At 44.9% G+C, this 14,404-nt stretch overlaps 1 protein-coding gene across 1 annotated transcript in view; it reads right to left on the bottom strand.

The window, feature by feature from the left end:
- The window catches only part of LOC119386217 (fibronectin type-III domain-containing protein 3A-like), a 15,829-nt gene extending 1,431 nt beyond the window's left edge, over window positions 1–14,398 (bottom strand). Inside the window, exons 1-10 of the mRNA XM_037653551.2 lie at window positions 14,382–14,398; window positions 13,950–14,003; window positions 12,976–13,097; window positions 6,846–7,005; window positions 6,000–6,086; window positions 4,327–4,465; window positions 3,573–3,638; window positions 3,109–3,221; window positions 2,545–2,650; window positions 801–976 (exon numbers count right to left, since the gene is read on the bottom strand). Of these exons, the coding sequence (XP_037509479.1) occupies window positions 801–976; window positions 2,545–2,650; window positions 3,109–3,221; window positions 3,573–3,638; window positions 4,327–4,465; window positions 6,000–6,086; window positions 6,846–7,005; window positions 12,976–13,097; window positions 13,950–13,967 (987 nt within the window). The 5' untranslated portion in view covers window positions 13,968–14,003; window positions 14,382–14,398. The remainder of the gene's footprint in view (window positions 1–800; window positions 977–2,544; window positions 2,651–3,108; window positions 3,222–3,572; window positions 3,639–4,326; window positions 4,466–5,999; window positions 6,087–6,845; window positions 7,006–12,975; window positions 13,098–13,949; window positions 14,004–14,381) is intronic.
- Window positions 14,399–14,404: the final 6 nt, after the last annotated feature.

Below are 14,404 nucleotides of genomic sequence, written 5' to 3'. Positions count from 1 at the left end.
CGCAAGCTCGCTTGAGAAAACAAAATACGGCCGGGAGCGCGGCAATGGCGTCGTTGGCTGCCGGTTGAGAACACGCACGGAGAACACCTTCCTGACCGTGAAAACACGTTTTGAGAGAGACGCGCGGCAGCGGGTGGCGGCTTGCGATGTCGATTGGTAAGCGATTTTGCTGAGAGCACGGTTTGCGAGTCACTATCCGCGGAGTTTTGCGTCACTTCCTCTCTAGTTCGCGGCGCGGCCGCTAGACGTGCCAATTCGCGAAAAATGCATTAAATTCATTATTTTCTGCTAGTCTCTGGCTGAAATGAAGGTTGTTTCAACAAATTTCAGCACCCAATCTTTCAATTGAGTCATTTATCTCGGCGGCGAAAATTTTGTTCAGTATCCCTTTAAAAAAAAGAACCGCCTGAAAATAGCTTTCAGATGATAAAGTTACACAAATGAAAGATTTCTTTCGATCTTGACACCTAACTTGGACGACACTACAGTTCCCTGGCACTACCAAGAAGCATGTCCTCATTTTACCTACAAGTGAATGTGTAGAAAATGTTTCACTGTAAGGGTCCCCCAAGAATATTAATCATTAATTAATGATCATAACTGTTTCTTTTTTATAAATCAGCCTTAAAAACTGAGATTCTATAAGAGCATGTTCAGCAAAGCAAGGTGAAGGTAAGGCAAGTTGGTAAATGTCCACCCCTAAGCACAGTTCAAAGCCAACAGGGATGGTGGAAAAAACTGCAGGGATGATTATGCGTTTAGACGGTGCCTAAAAAAAAAGCCGAACGTGTGCCACTCACCCCGACCGAGTTGACCGCCCGCACACGGAACAGATAGGTACGGCCTGGCGAGAGGCCTGCCACCGTGCAGTCCATGTCAGGGCCTCGGTAAGCCACTCGTGACTGGCTGTCATCCTCCTCGGACACCTGGAGCTCGTACGCCGTCACGGCAGCACCACCCGTTGATGACGCTGCTCCTGCACAAGTGCACAAACCAGTGTATTATGAGCCCCATGTACAGTAGAACCCCGCTGTTACGTTCCTCACTGCTGCGTTTTCTCGGCTGTTACGTTGTTTTCCGCCGGTCCCGGCATAGCTCCCATAGGATACAATGTATTGGAAACCCCGCTGTTACGTCGTAACTGTCGGACCGTTCCCGTATGATACGTCGCGAAGTGCGCTTGGAGCCGACCGAGTGACTACCAAAGAGAGCGGCCATGGTGCATTTTCACGCAGTTTGGCCTCGTTTGACCGTAATATTAGCCGCATGAGAGGCGCAAGCAACAGAATCTTTCAATTGATGCAAACAAAAGCATGGCCTTCGAGATTCAAATTGCAAAGATGGCGTCTATGACGTAACTGCTCGCGAAAGCAAGGCCTTCGAGATTGGCATTTACTATTGACAAAAGCATAGCCTCTGAGATTTCTATTGCACAAACATGGCGTGTATGACGTAATTGCTTGCGAAAGCAAGGCCTTCGAGATTGGCATTCACTTCTGCCATCGCGTTGGCGTAGACTCATCATCATCGTTATTTGTCGGAGAACGGGAGGAGTTCGAGCTGGTTCGAGCTCGCATGGTCGTGCGTGCGGTTCGCGGTCGGACTCGCCGCGCTGGTCGTGATTGCCTGTGCTTAGTTCTTTCATGCCTACAGCTGCTGGTGTTAAAAAAATCACATACGTTGATTACATTTCTGTGGATGAGGCCGTCCTAAGCTCCGCGTTTCTATCCATCGACTAGATCGCGGCTGAGCGCGCCAATTTTCGTGCTGCTCGTAAGAAGTGAAATAAAATTCTGTACCACTAAATATTTTGCCGTTTTTCCTGTTTTTCGGCTCTTACGTTTCCCGTCTCTTACGTTTATTTCCTACGGTCCCTTCAAAAACGTATCAGCGGGGTTCTACTGTATTACATTCCTTTTTGTTTTTGTACGTTGTTGTACGCTGTACATTGTTTTTGTACATCAGTTGTACGAACGTTGGTTTAACGAACACTACAGATTAACGAACTTTTCAAAATTACCCCACGGTTTTCCTATGCATGGTGTACGAAAGTCTTTCAGTAAAATGAATTTCTGTATAGTGAATATTTCAGTTGAACAAGCTTGAATATGCATTCAAACAGGCTGCACCTACAATCACGCTTCTCCCATCAGTGCATTAACCAAAGCACCCGTCAGACCACACTGTGCGCCACCTGCTGCTACTACTGTGAGGGTCAGGAGTAACCATAGCAACTGAGAGTAGTTTTTACACACTTGCAGCGTGTAGACGTTTTCTTTCAAACTCTCGTTTACTTTTTCTGTGCACCTTACTTTGTCCCTGTCTTAGTGCAGCCCTGAAAGTGTACTTGAGTTTGCACAGCAATAATAATACAGCAGACTGTTTGTATAAGAATATTTACTACTGTTAATGCAAGAGGATGAGAAAGAAAGCCGCAAGATGTATAGTACTGAGCTATACATATTAACAGCCTCGCCATAAGTGCACATGGAGATCTGATAAACACATGCCAGTAGGTTAGTGAAGTGCAAAGAAAATGCTGACCCCATCGCAGGTGCGCCGAAATGGCTTTGGGTTTCCCGTGGAGTCGAGGAGGGTCGCACATTCCAGGGCACAGGGCCGTTGTTACAACTGTAGACACCTCCGAAAACTGAAACAGAGGTGAAAGAGTGTTCTTTTATGTGCACATCAACAAAAGAACACATATTAAAAGCCCTGCACTTCGAAGGATCAGAAACTAGATCCCTACAGTAATCGAAAGATTAGCACGACCCCAATCCCTACTGGAACACTTATTCAGAAAAAGAAACCTTGACAAAAAAGGGGATAAAAGAACACTGTTGCAGCTTACTGCATTGATTAGATTCCACATGTAGCACTGGCCCAAAAGCACAAGCTCTACAGATCTAAGACTGCCACGTATGTCAAAAGTACGAAAGGAGAAGTGTGTTATTTCTAATTTTTATTTCACCTTCAATCAATCAAGGAAATGGTGAATGCATGCACTCTACAATAACTTGGGAGCTCTCTAGGCCTTTTCTAACCTGTACCTGTGATGCAGCAGAGTGAAAACAACGCTAGTAGATTTGGGAAATCACTCGCACTTACATCACTGGTGCCTCCACAGTTTGTGCAGTTCACTCTGAGCCTGTATGAAGAACCAGGTTCCAAGCCAGAACACGTTGCCTCCCGTTCCGAGCCAGTGTACACCGCATCAAATCCTGTACAAGGAGAGCACAGTTGAGACAAGTTCCAGTCGAGAAAGGAAACTTTTGCTTGTTATACATATGGTTAAAAAGGACTGATGAGAACTTGGAGAGTGCACAGCTTAATTCAGGCAGAGAACATAGCGCTTTGATAAAATGGCGGGTAATGCGAATGATTTGCCATTGATCTGTAGCTGTCATACAAAAACAAAAAGGTGAAGCCGAACAAAACCAAATTTCAGAGCAGCCCTACACTTATATGCAATTCTGCATCTGATTTGTAAGCAAATGATTTCATTTGTATATAATGAACATCTCACAATGACCATTTTTCAATTTTTAAGGGCTTGGGAGATGAAAACGCACCTTTTCCAGAATCCATCTGCAAGCAATACTGAGTGACAGGTGCACCACCATCATCCTTAGGTGCATCTAGAACAGAAAAGTGCAAGATTCAAGTCAGACATGAATGAATACCTAGAATGCACATGAAATCGATTTATTGTTCCAACATGACATCCTACTCATGTGTAGCCATTACCCGCTCGAAAGCCTCCATTGGATATCTGTACGTACGCATTGTTGCAGCAAACAACACACTTTATAGGCCCTTGTAGTTGCATTTAATGAGATTTCAGTGCGTACTAAATCAACTACAGTCAGTGTCAAACGTCTAAGGACCACGAGACAACAAAAAGTTGAGTATTTCCACTATTTCAGCAGGCAGCCTTGAATTTCGGTTTGAGGCCTGTTCTAAAACACACTAACATGTACCGTGCAGTTCGAATGAATAATGACAAATTGCTAGGAAATTCAGTTTTCTCCGTAGCGATATCAACTTTTGACGGCAGCTGTACCTAGCATTAAGCATTGCTTAAGCACCTGTCGAGTCAAGCTTTACGAAAACATTGAAAATTGCGGCAGCTGCGATGGTGCAACTGGGTGACTTTCAACATACGAGGATTGCGCTGCATCTTAATTTCAGAGCTTCCCACTCTGATAACTTACATGGTTGATCTGGCTTCAAACACTGTTAGAGCGCAATGCACCTTTCTTCAACAATAAGGCAAAATGGCAGTTTAAGGTTGCATGGGAAGTGTTGGGAAGGGCACTTTCTCACCCCAAGCTGCAACGAAGTGATTGCTGTGGACGCGTCCCTTAGCAGAGGGGCGGGATGGCCTTCCCGGGCGATCGGCCAGAGTTTGAAGGTTTCCGACACGGCTCGGCCCGCTTGAGCCCTCTTCATTGTGGGCGACCAGCTGTGCGAAGAGGGCAAGGAAAGGAGACTTAGGAGAAGGTGATGTGCTGTTTACAACAGTATTGGTTTATGCACATACTTCTCACACGAGAGACAAATAAATAAAAAGAAACAACTGCGGATCTGTTTGTCCTATAATGGTTGGAACTCTGCAGTCACTTGTTCTTTGCACTATCTCTTGCATACAAACAAAGCAGTAAAGCAAAGGATCTTGCAGCAATAAACAATAACTAAACTAGCCTTATTGAATGAATTAAAGAAGGTCAGTCCAAGACTGCATAACAGCACACCCAGGGAAATTTGAAAGCAATGATAAGATTGCGAAGTGAATGAGCTTGTGACAACTGCATGGACACACCCCAATCGCGCTTACATGAAACTAACTCAAAAAGCAGTCCGACACTTAAAACTAGAGCTGTGCGAATAGCAAAATTTTGGGTGCGAAGCGAATTCGAATATTGAAGTGTGAGTGCGAATCGAATCGAATATTTTTCTAATACTTCTTGAATATTTCTAGAATATTTTTCGAATACTTCAAAACGAAATTGCAGAAAAAAAAGTTGGAGAGGATTCCTAAGCATATTCTTATGAGATAGCAACATGAAAGTGTTTCTTTTCGCTAGGTTGAAGCGCAATGTAGAGGCCGAATCGTATTTATGTACATGATTTGGTGCAACCAAAGTGTTGCCGACAACACTTTACATGTGGTAGGCAAAGATGCCATTTCCTCAGCTTCTCCTCCTCTTTCAACTTCTGTGGAAGCCCAACTGATGTGGCTGACAAGGGTGTGCTCCCTTCAAGTTCGGAGTTCAAATCTGCCTCGTAGACATCGATATATAATAACATCTGAAATTTTGGATGCTAAAAAAGCTTCGGAGTCCGATTTTTCGGACCTCCTGCCCAAATTTTAGGTCCAAAACAGCATTAATTGAGCCCCCACCTCTGCCACATCTTTCATCTCCATGTTGAAACCAGCGTTTTCTTGAGTTAATACACATGCGACCGTAGCGGAGCTTGAAAGGCAGCTTTGCTGCCATGCGGGGGTGTGACGAGGCGAAGCATATTGAAAATCTCGGGACCACTTATAATCGGACGTTGACTGTGTCTTGGCTAAGTTCGACCGTAACGGAGCTTGAAAGGCAGCTTTGCCGCAATACGATAGTGTAATGAGGTGAAGCATACTAAAAATCTGAAGGGGGCACTTTCAGTCGGATGTTGACTGTATTTGTTTTTGGGAAGTTCGAATAGTAAAATTGCAGTGCGAATCGAATTGAATAGCAAACACTATTAGAAAAATATTCGAAATTTTGAATATTCTCACACCCCTACTTAATACTAAAGACCAGCGAGACATGGGGCGGAACACTGAGCGAAGTACACTGAAAAGTGACCTTAGCTCTCATTCCAGTTTAGTTCACACCGATCCTGTCATGCACATCGACTTTGTTGGTAGAGTACCACTTTTAGCTTGTCCTCGACGCTTTCACCCACCCCTGCTCGGTCACTAAAGCAAGAAAAATAGCTTGAAAACTCACCCGAAACCTGTATTCGGTCTTACGGACAAGACGTGTACAGGTGAACTTGGTGTCAGACCCATTGTAAACTGGCAAGAAGCCATGTTGCTGCAGTAAGAAAAGAAATTGCATTGCAAATAAGTAAGTGGAATCCACTACACCTGCACTCAATCTTACACTCAACGTTATTGCAGTATTTATACTCGTTTAAAAAGCTTTGCCACTTGTTCACCCAGTTCAATATCATTCAAGCTATAACAGCAAGAGAATCAGCAATCATAACGCACATATTTTCTTTTTCATGCAAAAGTTTTTTTTTTGTTGCCTAAGGCAGATGGTGCAATATCATTGCTTCATGAAGTATAACTTGGAAACGTGTACAAACAACGATGCTAGCACGATAAATCGCAATGCATAAGGTAGCGACCAAAGTTCAAATTTAAGGGAACATGCTACAATAGCTTAATAGAAGCCAGACAGTGAAGATACCACAGCAGATACCCCTGTACCAGTATGATGTAGCAATTCTTTCAGCTCAATGCTACATCACTTTTATCAACCACCATTCATCAACACTGATCTCATCAATAATGCAGGTAAAGCACCCCTCAGACCAGGAGTGCAACACGAAAAGGAATGGCACGTGAATAAATTGTAAGAGTATCCTGGCAGAGATAAGGGTTCCCAAATGAAACCACAAAAATTATGGAGGACTTGTCCCACTGTACACATAGGAGGTATTTTGCAGAAATGGATAGCTTGAACAGCAACGTACACTTCAAAGCCCATTACAGAGACATCTAAAAAGAGGATGCTACTCTCGCAAGAATAAGGATAGATTCACTGAGATTGGCGAAGCAGACTCACCGATCCTTCCTGCTCTATGGAGAGAGTGTAGGAGTCATCACAGGGCCGGGCATTCCACTCTAGTGTCGCCGTGGAGCAAGTCACTTGCAGCACCTTTGGTGGTTCCGGGGCTGGAGGAGCAGCACCACACGTCGTGAATCGGCTCACACCACTCCACGGGCTAAGGACAGAGAAACACTCATCAAACGTTACGTAGAAGACGAAAACCTGCCTACACAGTACACTGGCTACAGAAGAGCCACAAAATAGAGTACATAACCGGATCATCTGATACGTACAGTTGGCCACGCAAGCTGACAGGTCATGAGTTCCATGACAAATTTGAATTGTTATTGTGTTATTGTATAGTGCTTCAGTTTAATGAAATACTGTACGTAGGTTGCAAAAGCTACAACTGCAACTATCAGTAACCACTTAACGGGGACATGGTTTTTAGAGATAACATAGGTTATTTCTTGGCCAAATTAGATGCAACTGCACTGCTTTGTTCAGTTTTTTTAGCTTTATTTAACTATCCGGTTATATTTTACACAGGTCAATTATTTCCAGAGATAATTAGTAATTTCATTCTATTGTTTGCCGAAACAATAAAAAATTATCTATTATAAACCCATAGATAGATACTAGAAAGCCTAAGGAGAGCAACGCTGCAAGCTGATTGGAAATTGAACAACTACTTCTCAATTTACAGCACTAATGAGTTCATGGTCTACACCTAACCAAAAACAAGAAAATTTTAAATTAATATAAAAAAAAATTGGAATTGCAGATTGAAAATCTGCTTGCAGCATTGCTTTTTATGCACATTTAGCTAGGTTGTGCAAAAAGAATTGTAGCTCTAGCTGTCCTAGGTCGACTTTTACAGAAGAAGCAAACAAGGGAAGTGGCCAAAATCCATGTTCTGAGAAAATGAGCAAAAAAGGTTAAAACTTTATTTAGCATTACAGAATGAAAAATATCAAAGGTACACATACTTTTAGTGATTAATATGCACCAGGCATATAATCAGACTGATTGTTAGCATGAGCATGCCTTTTTTTCAAGTTCTGCTGCAAGTTTCAAGTTCTGCTGCAACGAGGCCGCTTATCAGTTCAATGACGGTACCGATGCCAATATGCGACGAGTGTCCGCGCGTCATCCACGATCCGTCGTATGACACGGCGACGTTTCCCGGGTTGTCCACGTTGAGTTCCGCGTAGATGTCGCGAACCGAACTCGCGCACTCACTCATGAGTTTCGAGGCAGCAAGAGTAGCGGCAGGTGTTAGCTTCTTCTTCACGTACGCCTGCCACGTTTTCGTGTGGAGGCCGCGACGAGATATGTTCATTATTGCAAATATGTAATTAAAAGCAGTCTGCCTGTTGCCAGTAGCCTGCATTGTGCGGGTGGCGAGCACGTTCACTGTGAATGGATTTATTTTCTGCTGTCCGTCGACGCGCGGCGAACTCCACTTTGACGACCCGTCACCGCAGTTCACACACACTAGCTCAAGCTTGACGGCAAGGCCGTATTCCCGCTCGCCTCTCCTGATCTCGGCGTCTCCGTTGCAAATCTTACACTTTAAATGCAATATTATCAAAGCATTTACCGCCTCCAAGTCCAGGATGGTGAAGGTCGTTTTATCAGATGGGGGACCCGCGGCGTCCGCGCGCTTAGCGATAAAGCGGGGGACAGACGGATCCAATTTTCCATGCGATCCGACGGCCGACGCCGCGGTGGGGGAGAGGGAATGGTGGCTGTACGATGCTATGAAAGGTCACCATTCCGGTTTCCCCTCCGCCGTGTCGGACGTCGAATTGCATGAAAAATCGTACCGCATAAGGCTGCGCTTCCGTTCCGTCGCCGCAACAGATGAAATCTCTTGCAGCTTCTCGCTTCTCTTCTGCCTTCTTGTTCTTGTCATCTGTCTGTTGGGGCTGCAGAATTTGTGTGTCGTGACGCACACGGCCGCTTTCCGCGACGTTGTCGGCAACTGACGGGCTCGTAGGACTAGTGTCCGTTAGGCCTACCGCGCTGACGTCGACGGCCGCTGCGAGTTCGTCATCCCCGTTGTTTTGGGTCGTTGCGGGGCGCTTCTTGAAGTTCTCGGCTAGCGATCGCCTCACCCGCTTTTCGAATTTGTGTTTGGTGCGGAACTTCTTGATGACAGGCACCCATAGCTGTAGGCAGTCGACAACACCAGGACAAAATGGCGCACGCTCACGCGCATCTCGGCGGTGAAGCAGACGCCGGAAACGCCGCTTGACGAATCAGATGCCTACATTTTGTCCCGTGCCCCAAGCAGCCAATAGAATCGCGCGCTTGTACTTCTCGATGACGCGTTTTTGCTAGAAAACCAATGAGCAAGGCGAGCCAGCGGTGGCGGGAAATTGAAGATGAAGAACGGCTCTTCCAAACGAGATCAAGATGGCCACGATAGCCCGTGTGTACCGGCAACGGTTCGGCGCGGAACGAGCGCGATTTTAGCGTCAATTTGCGCTCAGACAAACCTCATATTGGTGTTACAGATTGATTTTACGGCGGAAATAATGAAAATAGAAGCTACAAACTTAGCAGGTTTGTGCAAAAATAGATATAGATTCCGAAAATGTCAGCTTCAAGAAGTCGATTTTTTCGCAATTTTCGGCCTTCTAAGACCCGTGTCCCCCCTTAAGGGGGGAGGTGGGGATCGGAGCTGAAATTCTTTATTTTTGTAGTAGAACAATGAAGTTTGGCATGCTTATTGGGAAGTGCACTGAATGACTATTTACAAAGTTTCATTAAGGTATCTCCAACAGTTTTGACATAAATTTTTACTTGCATCATTGTTGTACCAAACTTGCAGAAGACTGGTGTGACAACAAAACATGGTAAAAGCCCAAAGTCGCCCTTGTATTTTAGCCATAGGAATGGTTCATGCTGTGACATTCTCCAAATATTTTATTACCACGATTCTTTTTTACACGGAACATTACATCCATGTTTGCATAATGCATTCGTTATTGTCATGTCAAATAAGCTAAAGAGTAAAAAAAATGAGAGAGTAATTCAAAAATATAGGAATGTCACAGCGTAGAGAATTGACTAGGGAATACAATGCAACAGACCTCATGAAAATCCATCAAGCCATAGTTGTGCTACGCTTTCTGCAGGCGAGACAGTCGGGTCAAAACACACTTCTGAGAAAACTGGCCCTAAAGTTGCACAGCCACTACATCTAAATCAAAATGCCCTGTGGCTGTAATATTTAGTGTCTTTGCTTGCAGGGGTTTTCTTATGTTTTTGATTTTTCATTTTTCTGCACTACGTGCTTTCCTTTTTCTTTATTGGTTATTTTTGTCAGCTCTTTGAAGGGTGAGCCTTCAGGTTTAATGCCCAGACTTGCACATTACAAGTCTCTGGCATGCAAATTTAGGTGTGCTGTGGCAGTTATGGCCAAGACATTGGTGGCACAGAAATTTCTGAGTAGTGCTTAATGAAGAGAGTTTGGCAGATAAAAATTCGTCCACCCCTTTATACAAGTTCACTTGTCAACCCCGCCTTGATACGTTTCATCATTCACCCGGTCGCAGTAATGGTACCGTATTTACTCGAATCTAACGCGCACCTTTTTTTCGGTAAAACGAGTCCAAAAATCGCATGCGCGTTAGAATCGAGTACTGAAAAAAAAAAGAAAGAAAAAAAACTCAATTATATCGCCATCGACATTTCAATATGGCCGCCTCCTACGCGCCTCGGCTTGCTCTACCTCGGCCATATGTTTCAGCTCGTGCGTGTGCTGAGGAGCTTGTCATCCCATTGTGCGTTCGCATCGACGGCATGGAAGTGCCGACTCCAAATACTCAACGAGTGCACCACGATGCTGCATATAAAAGAATAGTTATTACATGTGCAGAGATGGACGGAAATCGGGCCGCATCGCGGTCGTTCGGAGTTCCCGAAACGTGCGTGCGAGACTGGCGCAAACAGAAGCAGAAGATATTTTACAGCAATGCTTCACGAAAAGGTTTCAGTGGACCAAAGCTGGGCCGGTTTCCCGAAATCGAAGAGCATTGACAGCGACAAGGAGTTGTCAGACAGTGATGAGGACTGATCCATTACGCGCCTCGTATCGCCGCCGTAGTGGCAGTAGTGGTGACAGGCCCGCTGTTTGACTTTGTGTTTTATTTTTTGAAACTTAAGTTCTTTAAAACCCAAATACTTGTTCTTCTGAATGTACGAAGGCTGACTCCTACGGACTTTTTTTGTTCTTTTCTCTCACGAAAAATGGGTGCGCGTTAAAATCGAGGGCGCGGTAGAATCGAGTAAATACGGTAGTCGGCGAGGCTTTCATTATTTCAATACATTTACAAAATCTTGCTGTGATACCATGCACGGCTTGAAGCGCACCTAAATTACATCACCACTGAGTGCTTATTTCACCGCGAAGTGCTCAGCCACGAGGTTCAGGAAGTCGGTGCCCGATATGCTGGGTGGCGGCATTTGCTGGCGATGTGCAATATGCCAAGCCGCAGCGATGAAACATCGGCGTGCAATATGCTTGGCCTTGCATTTTGGGGCGCCAATGCGCAAAATTGTCACGGTGCATCGAGCGATCGCTGTGCGACGAACTTGGGGAGATCGAGCGGCCGTGGCCGTGGGGTCTGCGGCGCTGCCGATGCGTCAAATGCCGATCAGTGATTCGAGCTGCCAGCGGGCAATATCATTAGTTGCTTGCAACAAAGCGCACTGCGGATTGTTCGCTTTCGCATGTCTGCTAGCACAATGTTCTTCCCCGCAAAGTTTGAATTCGTCGGCGCCGTGAACATAGTTAGGCCTAGCCACGACTCCGAGGAGTAAGCACTTGCGGTGTGCGCTGCCGCGGTGCCCTATGTTTCAAAGTTAGTCATGTTTGATCACGAGCACTAAAAGTCCTCCCGCGGTGGTCTTCGTCACGAGGTCCGAGATGCCGACGGGCAGAACTTCTAACCGCGGGTCCCACGAGTGTACGCAATACAGGTCCGAGACGTTCTTCTGCGATGTTCGCGACGAGCGCGTCGGGCTATCGTAGTCTGATGCATGATCTGATGATTGAGCTTCCAGGTGCAGCTGCTAAAGCGTAATTATCGTCGACCAGTGAACACAAAATGAGTGCGAACGCTTCTGTAATTAGCGTGATTTTCGACAGCCGTGACCCCGCAACGCAAAAGTCGCAGACGACGCACACTGGGAGCGACCATCGGACCAATGGCGAGGTGCGCTGGAGCACCATGGCGGCCGCGGCCAATCAGGGGATCGAAACAACCTTTAAACGTTTGTTTTTTGTGCGCTTGTTTTTAAATGGAGGAGCCAGCTGAGGCGGGGAATTTGAAGATGGAGAAATGCTCTTTCAGACGAGCCCTAGATGGTGGTGCTTGATCGCGTCATTGCGGAGCTATAATGTTTTGAAAAACGCATTCTTTTTGCGATTTCCACGATAATTTTCGCCACCTCAGCGGGCACAAGAATTTTTAATAGCACTTCTATGTGGGCTTCAGCAAAGATATTTTGGAATTAGATAGAAAAAGGGCTACAGAAACTGAAAATGTGATTTTCAGAAAATCGATTTTCTTGCCATTTTTCGCGACTTGATCCCTGCGTCCCCCCTTAACAAATACCGCCCGTTCAGTGCCTTGAAGTGGATGATGGCATATCTAGATACGAAGTTTTAGCTCACATATCCCACGGAACTGTTACTGAAGTGCCGGACAAGCATCACAAATGTGCCTTGATTAGACATAACCAAATGAATTCAAAGGACAATTAGGCCAAGGAAAGCACAGGGGACCACAATTGTTAACTATAGTATAGTAACTATGACGTAAATTGAAATTAATTTAAGTGGACGAAGAAACACCCTTTCCGTCTGTGGGATTAGAACCCAAAGGCTTCGAATTACATGTAAAAAGTTCCCCTTCAAATGTGCCTAGGCTACTTAAGACTACATGTGACATTTCTCTGTAAAGATGCTGCTATTCCAGAAAGTGAGGCAGAGTTTCAAGAGCAGAAACATGAGTAATGGGGCTAAACAGATCAAAAAAGTAATAGTTATTCTCTCTATCCCCCTTCCACTCTCATACCACAAGCAAGTCTATGATCCCTGAAAAAACAAGCTTTGAGTTATGGCACTTGCCTGGTGCCCACTGCATTGGTTGCGGCCAAACGAAAACTGTAGACAGTTGAGGCAGCCAGCTTGGACACCTTGAACTGCTTCTGCAGCCCCGTGAACACTGGCACGAATTGGCCATCGTTACCCTGAAAATGTGACACAGCGGGCATCAGCCATTTTTGCAGAAACAAATAACAGACGTCCCTGAACGAACACTTGACAACCACGCTGCAAGATAGATTTGTGCCTCACTATAATGTGACAAAAAAAAAACGCAGACAGGGGGGAAAAAAAGCACAGTTCACACTACACATTTTTGTATTGAAGGACGTTGTGAACTAAATCTTACCTAATCAAAGCAATCGCTTGTTGCTTTGCTGAACAGCTTTAAACAAGCAAGATAAGTGGCTTTTGCATCAATCGCGGTTTCAGGCGAATGCATAACGAACTGTGCACAGTAGCGACCACCAATATGTTACTGCTACAGATTACATATAAAAAAATCTTTTTAAGCAAACTAGCAAACCTGAAAAATTCGATTAGCTGAAGAAATTGCCCTTCAGAAGACATCTGCGTACCAAATTGATTTGCTTTGCCTGGTCGCAATGCCTATCTTGCATCATGTATTCTAGCAATGAAGTGCAACATTCCTTCTTTATAGGGTATTTCATAATTCCACCTGTGCCCTAAAACACAAGCGTAATTCATCCTGTGCTCACGTCACTAAGCTCTAAAGCATTAGTGATTTGATAAGCAGTCCCACACACACACACAAAAGAAGGAAACAGTTGATTTCATGCAAAGAATGTCACACACAAAAAATAAACAGGAGGGAAGCAGATTAGGTGCCAACATAGGAGGCAGAGTTCAAATGACACAGATGGTGTCTCTTTAGAGTCGAGTCTATCAACTAGGTTACCCAAAGTTCAAGCAGGCATAGCCAACTACTACATACAGCACGTAAGCACAAGGAGCAATCTGAACTTATCAATGCCTACCTGGTCGTACTCGAGCATGTAGCAGGTGATCTTTGATCCATTGTCGGAGGGAGCCTGTGGGTCCAGCACAGGAACAAGTTATGGTCCACACAAGACATTGCAAGAACAAACAAGATGTAGGCAACTAAGATAAAGGTGTTTTTGATCCCTACACAAAAGTGGAAGGTGCTTCTCAATCCTTCGCAGACAAAATCACCTAATAAACATGGACAAAATTCCACATGGAAAGCTGCATCGTCGCAGTGGTGAAATTCACGTATTGGAGTGCAAAGGGATGGACACTCTCAAATTGAAGTCCTTTAATGCTGAGCAACTGTGTCTCCAACACATCAATCATTGCTGGCGAAAAAGTAGCTAAGGCAAGCCGACATGGCACTAGCTGCAATTGTTCCTATAGGCAGGACAAAAGAAAAAGCAAACAAGCAAACTTACATTCCATTTCACCACTATTGTTT

This window comes from Rhipicephalus sanguineus, chromosome 3, assembly GCF_013339695.2.
Source record: "Rhipicephalus sanguineus isolate Rsan-2018 chromosome 3, BIME_Rsan_1.4, whole genome shotgun sequence".
NCBI classification, from domain to species: domain Eukaryota; kingdom Metazoa; phylum Arthropoda; class Arachnida; order Ixodida; family Ixodidae; genus Rhipicephalus; species Rhipicephalus sanguineus.
Note: the sequence above shows the minus strand (reverse complement) of the source record. Positions and strands in the feature narration are given on the sequence as shown.